This window comes from Zootermopsis nevadensis, unplaced genomic scaffold (assembly GCF_977971745.1).
Source record: "Zootermopsis nevadensis isolate Lab colony 2312 unplaced genomic scaffold, Znev_1.0 Znev_ptg000030l, whole genome shotgun sequence".
Classification (NCBI taxonomy): domain Eukaryota; kingdom Metazoa; phylum Arthropoda; class Insecta; order Blattodea; family Termopsidae; genus Zootermopsis; species Zootermopsis nevadensis.
Genome location: NW_028259162.1, coordinates 4814659 through 4829892, shown reverse-complemented (window position 1 = coordinate 4829892; position 15234 = coordinate 4814659). Strand labels below are relative to the sequence as shown.

Here is a 15234-nt window from a genome sequence, read left to right as displayed (position 1 = left end):
TGATACAGTGTGAGTCACAGACCCACACCCAAAAGAGATATTATAACAACAGCAATAATAGCAATAACATAAATTTTACAACTTTCCAGAGGACGCATGGCTTTTTTACATTTATATTTGATTTTTAACAGGGCAAATCACTGAATAAACATAAGTACGTGCTTGATGCACTGAGTTGCAAAAAACTGTCACCAATCTCATATAATGAACTTTCATTGCATTGATTCATTTACTGCACAGCTATAAAAAGAAGAATGCTCCATTTGTAAAGGAATAATGTCCTTCCTTCAATACATAAACATACACCAAAGACAAAAATGCACCAAAAATGAAGTTGTACACTTCCAGGCTTAATCGTTATGGCCAAAAGACTGACAAAAAATTTACATATAAGGACACCATTAATCATACAATACAGGACATACCATGGCCGCAGAATGTACAATATGAAACACACCAATATAAATGCAGAACTCCTATTTAAAAACACAGGAAATGCATATAAGCGCTAAGTTCAATATACTATGCTTACAACAATCTTTTCTCTTTTTGTTGAGAGAAGGGAGAAATCTATACAGCAAGCTAATAAAGCAAACAAGTACTCTGCATTCAGAGTTTTACATCAGTTTGTCATAATATGCTAGAAATCAGTTTTACACAATGCATAACCCAAGTTTTAGGATAACAAAATAAATAAATGTAATATGAACTTCAAATGCAAGTATCAATTCCTATCAATTATGTGTTCATGAAGCTGGTGCACTTTGACAGTTACGTTAAAAAAGCTTAGAATACGGCATGTTTAGAGTGAGAGAAAGAACTTAGTACAGTGACAAATTAGAGGGAAAAATGTAGTCATGGACATCAAGATAACATCTCTATGTAACTACTGATTCCTTTTCAAAAAACACTTTGCCCATCTCACATTCTCAACATACAGGGAACTGACACCAGAAAGCAGAACATACATCACATGATTTCATGCACAGCAACAAGAATAACACAAAGCCTTTAACATAAACAACAACAGAGAAACAAGAGTGTTAATCACTTGCAGAAGAGTTATGTACACAAAATCAAAGCATTAAATTTTAGGAATGCTTGCATAACATTTACAAACATAACTATAAATTGTAACAGTTACACTTTTCACAGAACCTAAAAAATCAAAACCTACTAGATCTTTTTGATTGCAAGGGACTTTCTTCCTCATCTGCACCAAGGGCAATCCGAGACTGATTACTACCAGCCAGTCTTCGTCCAACGGTGTGTCTAATCTCTTCTGCTCTGTCACCCCGAACCAGGTTTGCTGTAAGAGAAACTTCTCATATAACAGACTAACTGAACAGATCTCCAACTCTCCAACCACTGGACAAGTACTACAAAACTCAACTCTGCTGCAAAAATGCATTAAGATACTTTGAACTCAAGGAAGACAAATGGAAAAGCTCGTCATCAAAGTTCCAATCTTTTGGGAACAAAGCAACAGTCATTGGTATGATCCAGAAAATCTAATAAATGGTATATGAAAAACTGTATTTAGAGTTTTTGGATATCCTAATACATAAGTCTGAAGACAATGATGAATTAGTTAATCAGTGTTGCCATTAAATTCAGAGGCCCACATTAATTAAAGGCAATATCAATGGATGTGAAACATTTCCAACAAAATTTGTAGAAACAGATCAGATAAATCAGTACAATTTTATTCCTACATGCCAACTACTTTATAATAAGCACAATTTTCTTCAGAAACAGCTCACACTATAAACAAAAATTGTACAGAAAATGCAATCTCATTAAGATCTAAAACTTTTATTTGAAATATTTTTATAAGCTGAATACTGAACAAAGTACCAACTCTAGCAGAATTGTGAAGCTTTGCAATAATATATTTGTACCAGCAAAATAATGTGGCAGGTAACTGGCATCCATTTTTTCTTGTTGAATAAGAAAATTACAGTTATTTGTTAACAGTAAGTTGTTTATATAATCTAAGGAAGATTCATTCAAAACATTATTTACATAAAACAAAACATTTGCAAAAATGGTACATGCGCATCACTAATTATGTTTATCCATATTAACAAAGTTCTGTTCATTATCTGAAGTAAAGTATAATGAACTCAAAACCACGTAACATAAAACAGTAATATACTACTACAATTTTATACTGTATATATAATTTATAATATAAAATATCAAGTAAATATTCTTGTTCAAGGATATTTTGCCAAATCAAAACCAAATGACACAAATATCTAAATCTGAACACAAATAATGGCAAATGAATTGTTTCAGGTAAAACAAAAACCAAGTGAGAGGAGATGAACCATCTAATAGGTCTGAAAATACCACAAATAATACATATACAAGTCTAAGCTATGAGATTCATTATAAGTAATAATGTCAACCAGTAGCAACACATTTGTTTTGCAATGGTTAAAAATACATCTTTAGACAATAATTGACATTATAACAAAGTGTTTGTTTCCTGATAACAGATTGGTGAAGCAAAGACTATAAAATTATACATAAATATTATTATGAAATATAATTTTAAAAAATGGTAAAGTATGAAGAAAGGAAAGACATGCTAGTACTGAAAGATAATAATATCCAAAAAAGACTTTGATTTCCTGAACTGAGTTTACATATTGCAGAATTCAGAAAAGAATTGTTGTTTAGATAAAATAAATATGTAAAGCCAAATAATGAAGAAGAAAAAGGACAGACAATGTCTACTTTAAAACTGTTAACAACCATTATTTCCATTCCTCCACAAATCAACTTTTATTTTAAAGTTGTAGAATTTTAGCAAAATATGCAACTATCACAAGAGAAGGTTTGTTTGGAGTGCATGACTGGTGAGGCACTTAAAACTAAAACAAGTTACACATCTTTTAAAAGATAAAATACATTGCAAACATGTATATTTCCCCCCAAGGGGTACTCTTATATCTTATTCCTATTCCAGCTACTAACCTACTTTCATGTCCATATGCTTCCAAACTTAATATTTAAACAATTATAAAATCTACAAGTCTCTCATGATTCCCCAACCCTGGTATCAAAGAATACAAATATTATGTTACATCCTTCCAGGTGTCTTCAGTTCATATAAAAGTACGCTGAAATGATAGTATATGTTTTATTTTTTGCGATTTGAAGTTTACTCGATGGGTTAAATCTGTTAAAAAATGTTTATAGATTATACTGAGATTGGACTGCAATGTACAAGCCTCTTCACTATACAGTATAATAATATATGCTTACAGTTTATGAAAATCTACTGCACTTCACTGGTATTAACTTATCTATTTTACATTATGTAAGACTTGACTACATTACTTTACAAAGTTAAAAACATAAGATAATTTCTTTATATGCTGATTTTATATTTCCTTAACTATTCCAGTGAATCAGAATGTTAAACCAAGAGGAATGTTGAAAGAAAATTGTTAGAACCTCAAGATAATGGTCCCTGACATTCAAACTATGTTAACTCACAAATGAAAGATTATCACCATTAAAACAACCCATGCAATAAGAATAAATAGAAAGTACATTATGTCAGCTATGTTACCACATCCGGGAATAAAAGCCACAAATTTTATTATGCACACGTGTGATTGCCACTTAATTGGAACACACAAAATCCAACATTTTCTCACGCCAGCACCATTAAAGTGAAATATTAGTAAACTTACGAATGAAATTCTAAGAACGGATAAAAAAGTCCACAGCCTTTCTGTACCATGTGAGAGAATCAAATCTAGTTACATATAACCCCATGCACAAAGTTAAGGCAAGTGAACATGATACGTGTATATACGCAGCAGACGAGTGCATCACTGTTATTACAACTTTTTAAGGAAATTCAATTTTGGACTTGCAGTTAAGGCTGGGAATTCTACACAGTTAAAATACCAAACATACACTAATAAACAGTGCATATGCTGGAGAAATTAAGAACATTTTCAGACTGTAACATTTCAAAATACCATTATACAAAATTATCTAAGATCTTTTCACACACAGTACAGTGCCAATTACCTGACCTAAGGGAATCAAAGGACAGCTGAATAATAAAAAATGCTGGACAAAACAGAAGATCGATGAAAAAGCTGAGTGTAAACATCAACTTAATTTATGACATTAAATTATGAAGAAAATATAATGTGGCCATCAAATGAAAAATATCTCACAAATAAAAACAGTATTCAACATAATGTAAATCTGGAAACAAAAAGAGTTTATACTTTTAAGCAATTAGTAGTAGGTATATGCTCCTGAGCCTCCTTCCTTTTCTTTGCAGCAAGGTCATGCCATCACCAGAACAGTAGTATGTCTGTAGCAACTGAGTACATAAAATGTAGAAGGTGTGGTGGGGGAATGTAATTCATTCTGCTACATGCTACAGTGACTGTTGATAAAATGGAGCACTCCAACACAGCACACTGGATAAAACGTAATGTCGGAAAACCTAAGGTCAGATAATGACTCGACTGTATATGACCTATGACCTTTTAAACCATACCAAATTAACACTAAGAATGTTGCAGCCTACCCCAATCTCATTTCATTATACTGAATAAGATATGCTTGAAGAGAGCTATATTTTGATTGCCTGAGCGGCTAACTGACTGCTGGAGACACAGACACATGTACTCACTACCAATCTAATGTGATTACTCAACTGTATCAGTCCAAGGTCAAACTGGAAAACTTTGTAGTCAGGATTTCATACCTTTGCTGCAGCATGCTACATTCTAAAAGACTGGCAATTTTGGTACAGCAGAAGGAATCAAAGTTGTTTAAACTATAATATGTACTTATTTGCATACACCCATTATCCACTACTATCTTGTCCACAATGAAGACAAATGTCTCTCTATACAATAAAAACTCAAACCTCAAATCCTACAATAAAAACTTGATTATTCCACATGAGATTGAGGCAATTCAAAGCAAATGCCAGTAGGTAGCTCTAACAACAGTAATAGCAGTGCCTGGATTCTGCAAGTGGATGGTTCTGCCAGCATAACATTACAAATATAATTATGCTGTGTGAGTTTAAGGTAAAAGTGCACATTGATAAACCCAAAATCACATGTAGACAGAAAGAAGTATCTTGGTAACTAGTCTCTTCGGCTTATTTTCCAAAGACTGACCACATTTAAAGATTTATGAAGCCTGCGTCATTCTGTAAAAGCAGTACGCTTATCCTTTGGGCCCCTCCAGCTCAGTCCTGCAATTTGTAAAGTAGACCTACAGTGCTACATGCTGCATAAGGGCTTGTGCAAGAGGGGAGAGGTGGTACAGCTACTACTCATTCTTAACCTTGACACTAGATAGGGGTGAGTGGTCAGCATCACGCCCTGGCTGCACTTTACATCCAGGACAGGAGGCTGGGTGAGCCCCAGAAACAGTCTGGAAACACGGGCTAGAGAAAAAATCCTCTTGCCACTGTTGGGGATTGAACCCTAACCATCCAGTCTGTGGTCAGCCTCTACATTGCCCCTCATTAATTGGTAAAATTGTCCTGAATTTTTAAATTCTTTTCATTAACTTCTTTAATACTGCTTTGTCACTATTTTACTTCCTGAGTACTCAAAGCTCTTCACTTTTTCCATTTAATAATTACTGATCCATCTTTTCCATGCTGACGAATCAAGGGATTAAGTATGATGTGTAAAGTACAAAAACTTTCATATTAGTAAAAGCAGTATTTGTAAATATTTAACATAAATGTACTCACTCATCCCTTCAAGAACATTTTAAACTACTGTAGTAAATGACAGGCAATGCCAGGCAGCAAACATATGATATACTACGAAAGCTTCTATACACTGAAAACAATTATAATGATTATCCTGCTTAACTAACAGACTGAACACCTAAGAAAAGTGGCAGGAAAGTTTCAGGGCATGATATATTTAGTAATAAAGCATAACAATTAAAGCAAAACTTCTGCCATTGCAAAAGAGAACACTAACAATCAAACCTAAAATTTATTGATTCATTAGCAAGCGTGACAGGACATGCAGGCTCACAATAGCTGCGGCTGCATTCACTGATAAACGTAATGTCAGAACTGCCGAGTGTGAAAGAAATATTAATAACACAACGGTCCTGAAACTGATTCCAATCCATTGCACTTCCTCTATGAAAATAATCATTCAGATAAACAAAAACTAAACTCTAAACTATATCTTTGAACTCAAAAAGATAGAGAGAACATAACATACACAGTAAAGAGTGTAACTAAAAAAAATCATATTTCTAAATAAAAGGTCTTCACACAAAAAAATCTCTGGTCAGGCAAGACAGGTACTATGGTAAACAAATCTCCCTCATAATAAATTAAAAAATGTGAACCTAATTTAAAAAATGGAGATTTTACTGCATACATGATGGCAAAGAACAAGAAAGAGAATTTATGTCAAGTGCCTGTCTTTCAATATTTCCATATGTGAAAATTCCATACTAATTGTAAAATATTTTTCTGTCTCTTACAAATGAAAGCAAGCCTAAATAAAATAAAAGCTGAAACTGTAATTAGTAACATATAAATGCATATTACAATACTGACCAATCAACAAACTTTCGGTGATATCTACAACAAATTATACATTCTTTAAACACTACTCTAAAATAACTGAAAGGCTTTCATGCTAATCCAAGAAACTGGAATATTACCTATGGTGTTGTCATTGTCACAACAGCAGAACACAACTGTGAGGAACACTAGTGATCCCACAAACCAAATTATGGCCATCACGACTGAAACACCATCCAAGCCAAATATGGTAAATGGTTTTGGTGGCTCAGGTTCTGGTGGCGGAGTAGGACAACTTGCTTCACAATCCACACAACTACAGGCAGGCACAGCTGGCTGGAGAAATAAAACAAACTTTCAACAAAAAGAATCATCATGGAGATTGACAATGGACACAGAACAATTAGAACAGATTACTGCTCCACTGGTTTAGCACATTTTAGGGTTCTAAAGGATTACACCTTGTATATAAACCATGAACATGAAATCAAAATTGCAAACAATTCTCAGTAGCTTCTAATCATTGATGCCACCTTAAAGAAGGGTTCAACAAATTCTGGACACAAGTTTCCTGTGTGTATATCTTCTAAAAGTATTGTTTTCAATCACAAAAGTATGGTAAGTTTTCATTGGCATAATTATTGACTTGCAAATATCACAGCCAATATACAAGCGTTATAGAGATGCAACTCAATTTTGGAGGTGGTGTCCACAAGGTAAGGTGATTAAGCAAGTGTCACAAATGAATATGGCTAGTTCAGATAAAACTCTACATATGTTGAGGTGCAGTCAGTCACCTTCATAGCACAAGCCTTTGGCACCTACACAGTATGAATACTAAGGCCTGCTTAAAGTATCTTAATCAAAATAAATTACTAAATTATTACTTACGCTTATTCCTTTGCTACATGGTGTTATTGATGGGTTCAATGGGACATACTTATCTAGTGTTTTGTTTGTTTCAATGTAAGTAATCTGGAATGGGACAAACGGATTGCCTTCAGCTTCTCCCATGTATGTGAACCACCTAGTGAAAAAACACATAAAAGCTGGAAAAGTAATAAGGAAAGTAGAAAACAAAACACACTTGAGATAAATGCACAAAGACGGAAGAAAAGGTTGTTCACTCAGAGAGGATCAAAAGAAGGTTCTGTATGCAACCTCTTTAAAGGAGCACTGGAAGGAATTGTGTGTGTGTGTGTGTGCACTCGCACACACACTATTGTATTATAATAATTTACCAATGATTCAACAGATTGTAAACCAATGCTATAATTCTAATCTTACTGTACACAGCTTTCTATATTATGGGACATCAAAACACAGACAAAATCTTCATAAATTTAACTGATACTTCTGTCTTTTGCAAATGAGAAGCTAATATAATGCGTATGATTAAGCTTTCCTGAACGCACAATAACTATGTCTATCTGCTACAATAACTCTCAGAAACCTGACAGGAATGTAAAATTTCAATGCTGTCCAATATGAACAAGAAACAAAATTCAAAGGTAACAACAGTCCATGTTGGAAAATCTATGAATGAGGCTCACTGTACTCAGAAGGATATATAATTTCAATGATAGAACATAGTGAATAAAAAGCTCAAACCCTAATAATAGAAATTTCACGCCTGGATGCTGAAGATACAATACATGAAACTTTTGTTTTGCAAGGACACACAATAACATGCTGCAAACAAACAATTACCTGCATGACATGAACATTTCAACAAGATACACTCATGACAAACCCATTACACAACATTGTTTCTCACATCGAACTGAACTTCTTATGAAGGGAAATAAAATACAAAATCTAAGTGCAGCTAAGATTAATATAAATAGCAAATTAAATGTTTACATATCAAACTAGGGCCTATAAGATCAAGGAAGAGAGAGCCAAATATGGTGGGAGTCTAACCTCTGAAGAATAGTTATATATGAAAAGCTATTTGAAAGCCAAGAACAATTTTAAATTTAAAAATTTTACATCAAAAGTGACATCTCTCCCACATACAAGTGTAATATGTGAAAAATCCAAATTTCTGTTTATAATTTATCACACAATTTTGTATACATACACACAGCAGTTCATGGACAAATGTGAAATTAGCACACATGTGACTCCATTCATCTCATGTGGCTAAGGAAGTCCCTGACATGTTTTTGTGCATGCATGTGAATCAGTTGTACTTGGTACCGTGTAAATGTAAGAATATAATCCAAACCACCTTACTACACTGATGGTATAGAAACATATGTAACAAACTAAAAATCAAACAAAACTACAGTTTAATATTAATTTAAGGAAGATGGCAGTATAACCAAAACTACACTGAAACTACTGTTCTCAGCTGCCAGTTCTGGAATACTGTCACTTTATCAAGTTAGTACAGGTAACAGTACCTGGCCATCTCTGGAAAAAGCAAAGCACAAATATGTGAGACAACACTTTTATGATTACATTCCTTCTTTTATGGAACAGACTCCCCCCCCCCCCCACACACACACACACAAAGTACTTTAATTTTTTTTTTTACTTACTTCTTTGGTGAACAGCGACTTGCACCCCACTCTCCACACATCAAATCAAGGGCCAGACGACTTGTTGATGGCACTGACACTTGCTTGCAAGAATCATATGTGCCATTCATATAATTATCTCCTATGTATACTTCTATGCCATTAACATAGTCTTTACCTGTTTAAAATAAAACAAAGGAGTGAGACTGAAAACCTCAACTAAATACAACATGTGCCAAATGACATGCAACAGCACTGTGACTAAAGAGAGACTGACCATGTAGTAATTGTAAAATTGATGTCCCTCATGTTTTGAAAGAAGAAGGCAATGATGGTTTGTAACTGCTAGAAACTTAAAATTATTTAAAACCGGAAAATTATTCCAATCCACCCATCCAGTATTGTGTACATTGTGCATGCTGCAGCAGACATGTGCGCCAGCTATATCTGTACTTTTCTAACAAAATCAAATGAAACTTCATGAACATTCATATGTTACAAAGTTAATCTAGTTTAATGATACCTCAAAAATTATACAATTTTCTTCATTAAAGTATCTAATTCAATCACACTTATTTGCAGAGTTCTGCTAAATCATTAACTTCACAGCTGTCACAAAACTTCTATTTCACACTTTCTAATTTTACTAGAACAATCAAACGTAACTTAACCTCAACAGCTGGTCTGATTCAATGCAATAATCTCAAGAACTTAGGTCTATTAAAACTGGGAATCCAAAACTGCAAATTTATATTTATCCTTAAATATGTAACATGGCTTACTAAAAATACAAAACAGCAGAAAGTCAAGAAGCTACCAACCTGTGTCATCATTGTGCTCCACATCTGTCACATTGATAAATCTACTCTGATCAACTGCACATGTAAAATCACAGATGTGCCTAACAAGATTGTGCAAGCATGATGGGCATCGTTGCAGAAAAGCTGCTGCCAATAGAATATTCTGATCCATAGTCTTCAACTGTTTTGTATCACAGCAAGTTTTCATTACAGGCACTAAAAATAAGAATGTCATGTATCACTGGAGTCTGAAGATCAAGCACATGTATGGCTACTGCTTAATATACTAATTTTAGTGCTGCATGTACATTTTCATACCTCCACACTTGATGCTAAACTAAAGACAGGAACATTACACAATGAAAATAAAACTGTAAAGGAAAATGTTTGAATAAATAAGAATTATGATATGGGCTGCAACAGTCTTGCAGGAGGCCATCGACTTTTCTGAGGAATGTAGTGTCTTCTTCTAACCCAACAATTGAGGGAATGCATTCCTTCAAAATGTTGGTAACCACCTACACAAAATCATCCAGAAAACCAAAATCAACATTTTCACTGCAATTAGAACCTCAAACCTCATATGGTATTCAGATGCTACATACTTCATGCTAACAGACTTCAAAAGAGCCTATTTATTGGATAGGATTCTTTTAAAAAACTACAGCCAGATGTTTCACTTTGTTTTTATCCGTATTTCTAGAGTTGGGGTTATAATATTGGAATGAATTTTAACTCACCTTCTCCTTCAAAAAAATGGGGGCACCACTTTTTAAGGTATTTCTGACCATCAACCTCCAATTCTTTTGCTGAACCTTCATATGGACAATTTTGATACCTCCCAAAAGCATCCATATTGCATTGGCCATACCACATACAATGATATTCTTCTGAATTGGCACACTGTAACCAATACACACAATTCACAAACAGATCATACATTGCTTTAAGAAATGATACCCTACAAGTGAAAGAGATAGAATCCTCAGAGATTCACTTCAAGTAGCATCAGGATTTAGGAATCCTTGAATTTTTATACAGGTTTGCTGCTACAAAGGATGTAACCTCTCTTAGTAACACATTTTAACAGATGTGTACAATAAGACAAAGGTAACAAAACCAAACCAAACCTAATAAACATAAAACACATTACATGATCTGATGACACAATTACAGGTGTGCACTGTCAATAAGATCTGTAAGTCATTTAATAAACACACATATTAACTATGCAGGTTAGTAAAGCTCTGTGAATATAAGTAAGGTGGGTTACCACTTCAGCCAACTTGCTTAGTCCCTATCATTAATGTATAAATAAGGAGACAAGGACATTGAGCTCTGTCCAAATATAAGCCTCAGTACAAAGTGATTGTGAATGCAATGTACACACAATTCACACAGAACATGGGCAGTGTAATAATGAACTCAAAAACACCAGCACACCTGCATCAAAAGAACTAAAATATCCCCATGCTTCATCCTGTAATTCAGATATTACAATTAATATCACAAAGGACAAACTAAATTTACTCTTCTTAAACAACCAAAGCGATGTCAGAAATGACAGAGCTTTATGTATTAATTCTCTCAACAGGGGCAACTGGAGGAACTGAAAATTTGGCATTAGTTTACACATGCAATGTGTTACATTACGAAACATAAATGCAAACCTTTAGTGGTTCAGTCACAATACCCAACAGTGAGCAACTAAATGACAACTGCAACAAATTGTCTCCATCACTTTGCCATGAGTCACTCACATGCTATCATGAAGTATACAAGATACCATCCACACAGTTATGAGAAATCACAGCAAAATAAAACAGCTTCTTCATGTTTGTGCTGCATATAGCTTTAATACTTCACCTGTCCTGAACAATGGCTTATCCATGGAAAAAGACAGCGGGGGTAGTGCCAAACATTAAACATGTATCTTGTAGTTATGACACTTCAAGAAACATATCTAAACCTAATTTCAGAATATTTACCAAATTCAATAACAAAATAGCATATACAGTTCCTTCTGTGACATGTCACAGAAGAAAACTTCATTTAGAAGAATCGGCTTGGCATTTAGACAGGTGCTCAGTTGAACTAGAATTTCTCCAGTATTTATGGAACCTGAAAATGCATCGTTGAATTTACAAGAGCCACTGGACCCTAACATGAGACAGCTGAATCTATAACAATTGTGCCACTTCATGTATGATTGACATTTTGTGTGTTAACAGACTTTAAAAATAATGTAATTACAATTCACATTAAAGGATCTAAACACAGGAACAATAGATAAAGATGATGTGAGCGATTAGAACATTTTCATACACCATCTATTTGCTTTTAAATAAATATTTTTGAAAGAAGTAAATATAAGTTGGTGACAGAAATTCCACATTCACCAACAGTTCTTTTGACAGCTATACCAAGCCACATGACTTATTCCTGACTTCTAAGTAACATTTCACAAATGACACAGATGAGTAGTTAACACTCCTGCTTCACATTTAGGAAGTACCAGGTTTCAATCTTGGCTCCCAAGACCAGTCATCCTAACCCAAGTTCAAGTTGTACTTTACCTCAACCCCTTTAAACAAATGCCTAGATAGCAAATTAAAATAGGCTGTGGCCATTTCCTTCCATATCTCTTTGAATCCCTTATCTAACAATCATCCTGTCAATTAAGGCTATAGTCTACAAACAATACCAATAATTAAACTTTGGTCTTCAATAATCTTCAAATACCTTTTTATCAACAAACAAACTGTGTTATCTGTTCTTTTTCACCTAACACCTGTTCTAACAGACGTCCAGAATAATCTGATTCCAGAAACATACAAATCATAAATGTTAAAATACAAAGTAAACTTGCTATGACCAAAGTCCTTTCCCAGATCATGGTCAATCCAACTGTGTATCATTCTGTATACAACAGAGATCATATGCCTACACAAAGGGCAGTTAGGCACTATCTACTATTAATGGTAGAAATATAATAATTACAACACATAAACAGCTCTTATAATGTTCTTTAATGATTTGAGGTATGGTATAGTAACGAAAATCTTTAAACACATGACATGAAACATGTAGCTAAGATGGGGAAATATAAAATATATGGTTGGGAAAACTCATATGGAGCCACTTAGGAATCCAAGACGGTAGGTTAATATATAAATAACTTAAGTATTTAACACTAATGTTTATGGAATGATTGGGCTCAATTGTGAAGGAAAGAACAGATACTGGAGAAAACTTTAAAAAAAAAGAAAATGGAGCTCCATAATATGTACTGAAAGACCTGTTCATGTTGGACTTTGGGTCAGCCTGGAAAGTGAGTTCACTTGGTTCAAATTATATTTTAGTTCATGATTCTAAATTTAATTATGTTGTCCTAGTTTGGTCTCGTGCTCACCTCGTGCTTTCCTGTTGTCTTAATTGGGCAACCAGGCCTCACCCAATTTTATTCAGTATTTCTTAGAATACATGGTACTTTATTTTATCATTATGTATTAGAAAAGGTCACTGTTGGCCATATGAAAGTTATTTGACATAAATTTACACCAAATGTCAGTAAACATGGATGTAATCACTAGGACCTACTGAGTGCTACAGATGTCTGCTATTTGTATGTTTATCTTGTTCATTCAATCTACGTGCACTGGGTTCTATTACAGTTGTGTTTACTGATTTCTGTAAAGTGTGTTTCCTTGGGATAATTTGGAATAGCAACTGGGTTTGTTAAGAGAGGGAGCTGTGGTTGTTATTAGTCCCTTTTCTTCCACCCACTGGCCTCAAATAGATTCATTTGGTACACGACAGGGACCAGTGACAGTCTCTTGAGAAATCAGTAATCAACCATCAGGCTCTATAAAAGGCAGGGAATTTCTCGACTTAACTGAGCGCACTATCAGATCCCCAAGGAAAACTGCTCCACTGAGTCAATTATGAATTGGGCTGCACGTCGACTAAAATACAGAGTAATGGAAGGTCTTTATATTGGTGGAGTGAACCTTTGAGTCTGATGTGGCATGCCTGTTCAGTATCAATATATATTTCTTGCATCTAGAAAGCAAATAAACGGTCACTGTGACAACCTAACTTTGGTCAACTAGGGTTAACCTGAGAGGGCAAAGGTTATTGCCACAGTATTAATCACTATTTAAGTTCACTTATATGAAGGATGCCATAGTAGAAGATTTGCTAAGAGGACCATTATGTAGAGTAAATTACTTTTTTATACTTCATAAATAGCAGCAAAGTTACAGTTTGCCAACAGACTAATTTACCAAACACAAATTTTTTATAAAGATTGTATTGACGTTAGGGAACACACTAATTACCTTACAGTGATTTTGATACAATAATATCGTTACGCCAACCCAGATTAGTCAACCACCAAAATTAGTAACATAACCCCATGATGTTGAATCCAAAACACTCTTTTACAACTAAATGGTTCACATTTTTAAATAACTAGGGCAGAACGCTCCTTTCGGAGCTCCTCGGAGGGGTTGGTCAAGTTTTTAAAAAGTTTTAAAATCTTGTGTAAGAAACTAAACTAAACCCCCCGAATGGAGGGTTAAAATACTTGACCAACCCCCTTTCGGGGGAGCTTGATCAAGTGTTTAAAAAGCAACCAACCCCTTCGGGGGGGTTGGTTGCGTTTTAAAATCTTGAGTAAGACACTAAACTCGGCATTGTTGTGGAACACAACAATGCCGAGTTTGTTTATAGTTGACATTGTTGATGACGTCATTCTTTGACGACAAATTGGTTGACGACAACGGGGAATCACAAATTTTTATTTTTAAATAATCATCTGTCGCATATTCACTACAATAAAATCTACACTGTTACACATTTGTAATTATCACCTGTATTGTCTATTAATTGTCGTAGGGTGTGGACACAACAATAACACTGAAATATGGCGTACATCAGCAATACAAATGCTGCATATTTACCGAAAAAGAGCACATACCTGGCCAGAAAACCATAAAATGAGTAGCACCAACATCCAGTTTATCGATAGTAACTCCGATGGTATACATTCATTACTTCTATATTTTCTATAATACCAATTTTCAGTTCTACGTTTCAGTCCACTAAATGCTATTAGTGACATTTCTGCTTCAAAGTTCGAACACAACACAGTTTATACAACAAATCTAGTAACTAATGATAAATCAGACATAACGTTACAGATATGTTAATTAGCAGACATTTACTTAATTTGCTCAAAACTGTGCGTAACTATTAATGAAAAACCAACACGCACTCAACTAACCACATCCAACACTGCCTTCCTTTCAGTCCTATATCCTTAGGGTGTGTTGCATGAGTCAAT

The 15234-nt window shown here is 34.4% G+C and overlaps 1 protein-coding gene across 5 annotated transcripts in view; it reads right to left on the bottom strand.

Moving 5' to 3' along the window:
- Npc1a (Niemann-Pick type C-1a) overlaps positions 1-15217 on the bottom strand; it is a 38521-nt gene extending 23304 nt beyond the window's left edge. For 3 of the 5 annotated variants that reach the window (XM_022064658.2, XM_022064666.2, XM_022064683.2), the window contains exons 1-7: positions 14869-15217; positions 10628-10790; positions 9909-10103; positions 9109-9265; positions 7454-7589; positions 6703-6898; positions 1178-1309 (exon numbers count right to left, since the gene is read on the bottom strand). In XM_022064658.2, the coding sequence (XP_021920350.1) occupies positions 1178-1309; positions 6703-6898; positions 7454-7589; positions 9109-9265; positions 9909-10103; positions 10628-10790; positions 14869-15012 (1123 nt within the window). In that variant the 5' untranslated portion in view covers positions 15013-15217. Of the gene's footprint in view, positions 1-1177; positions 1310-6702; positions 6899-7453; positions 7590-7849; positions 7894-9108; positions 9266-9908; positions 10104-10627; positions 10791-14868 lie in introns of those variants that run through there. The other 2 variants (XM_022064674.2, XM_087358510.1) reach the window with 2 other exon arrangements.
- Between the last annotated feature and the right edge of the window lie 17 nt (positions 15218-15234).